This window comes from Fulmarus glacialis, unplaced genomic scaffold, assembly GCF_000690835.1.
Source record: "Fulmarus glacialis isolate BGI_N327 unplaced genomic scaffold, ASM69083v1 scaffold4925, whole genome shotgun sequence".
Classification (NCBI taxonomy): Eukaryota; Metazoa; Chordata; class Aves; order Procellariiformes; family Procellariidae; genus Fulmarus; species Fulmarus glacialis.
The window spans coordinates 1-1,752 of record NW_009212230.1 but is presented as its reverse complement, the minus strand read 5'-3'; the positions used below and the strand labels follow the sequence as shown (position 1 = coordinate 1,752).

The window sequence follows — 1,752 nt, the reverse complement described above, 5'->3', positions numbered from 1 at the left end:
CGCTTCCTCCTTCCTGGTTGGAAGGCAGCTCTAATGAGCGATGGGCAGCCGCGTTCACAACCGCAGCAGCTCTTTGCATAGAAAACAGGCAGCCTCAGCAACCCACATGCTATGCCCCGCTTTCTCCCTCCCCTGCGCGGCAGGAGGTCCTACCTCCTGCTAATTGCTCAGCCAAGTAATTAGCTGAGGCAGATTTTGGCTCTTAGCTAGGCTGGTGGGGCTGCCACCCTGCTCTGCCCACAGCAGACCCCTGGGCAGACCAGCTACCAGTGGTTTGAAACCCCACTTTGTACCACCTGTACTCGCTGCTCCCTTCTGCCTCCAGCTGTGCCTGCCTTTGCTGCCCATCTCCATAGCCCAAGGGACTGCGCCGCTGGCGACCAGAGAGCTGGCAACGACTTCCCTGCCTGCCTGTCCCATCCCACAGGCACCAATCCAGCTACACCAGTGCCTGTGAGACTGAGAACCACACCACAGGCAGGGGAAAGAGCCCATCTACCTCTGCCCTGGAAAAGGGGAACAGCAGTGGTAACTCGGACACCTCCAAGGGCATGGGGCAGCCAAGATGTGTAAGTCACTGCTGGGGAACTCTCTGACACCCCAACCCAAAGGTCCCGTCTCACACGCTACCCTGGAAATGACGCAGATACGACACTCAGCAGGGAGGAAAATGCTGCAGCCTTAATCCTTCATTTCCCTCTCCTCGAACTGTGGCAATGCGGAGGGAGAACCGAGCATAGGGGAACCAGCCAGCCCTGCACATCCCCAGCGCCACCTGCACCTCTCCCTGCAGAACAGCCCCAGCCTCGCTACCAGCCCGCGGCCTCTGCCCACGCAGGGCAGATCCAACTCATCCTGGGAAGCTCTCCTTCCCTTCCTTTGTCCTGCTCTATTTGGGTGTTTCTCTCCAATCCTCCAATCCCCACTGCTTGGAAATCACATGAGCACAGCCTAACAGTCTTTACAGCCTTTCACGCCACCCTTCCAGATACAATACTTCTGGCCCTTTACTTTGTAGGGCAGCACCTTGCAGCCATTAATAATTCTTGTTGCCTCTCCCTGAAGCCCCCTATATTTTACTGGCGTCTGTCCTGAAACATGGCTTTCAAAGAAGGCCCAAGCCATCGCAAGATCCCTCAGTCCATCATATTGCGATCTCCCTTCTCATGTGCTTGGGGCTCACTTTGTCCCTGCTGGCCCTCTTTATGACTCTTGATTTGCTTCATTGCAAATGGAGTCCTTTGTACTAAATAAAAGAAGGTGCTTGGTTCCCTGCAGAGAAAAAAGAACTACAACCACACTGCAGAACAGGAAGGGGGAAGAGTCCCACTTTTAGCACACTGCAAAACATGTCACTGCCCCAGCCAGTAACTCAGTGACAGGCCCCCATGCACCCACCTGCATGGAAGTACGGGCTCATCGTGTACGGGAATCCGAAGGGCAGCGGCTGAGGCGGTGGGATGGAGGCTGGCGGGAGATATTTCACCTCGTTTTTGTTGATGCCTGGGCCAAGCAAATGGCTGGGGGACTCGGCGCTCGAGGAGCTGCAGGGGGCATTTTGGCCAGCAGCCGCTTCACCCAGCTCCTTGGCCCCTTCACAGACTTTGCCCGTCTCTTTGCACTCCTTAAGCTCAGCGGCCGAGCTGCTGCTCTCAGCCTTCAGGCTCTCCGGCTTCTCGTCGCTCACATCTGCGTCGCTCTCAGAGTCCTTCATCTCCTCATCGTTACAGTCTGGCACCCCATCCCGCGCCC

At 56.6% G+C, this 1,752-nt stretch overlaps 1 protein-coding gene across 1 annotated transcript in view; it reads right to left on the bottom strand.

Annotated features, from left to right (window-relative positions):
* LOC104076795 (sterile alpha motif domain-containing protein 11-like) overlaps positions 1 to 1,747 on the bottom strand; it is a gene marked incomplete at its 5' end in the record, with an annotated part of 16,391 nt that extends 14,644 nt beyond the window's left edge. The window contains one exon of the mRNA XM_009577795.1: positions 1,399 to 1,747. Within this exon, the coding sequence (XP_009576090.1) occupies positions 1,399 to 1,747 (349 nt within the window). The remainder of the gene's footprint in view (positions 1 to 1,398) is intronic.
* Between the last annotated feature and the right edge of the window lie 5 nt (positions 1,748 to 1,752).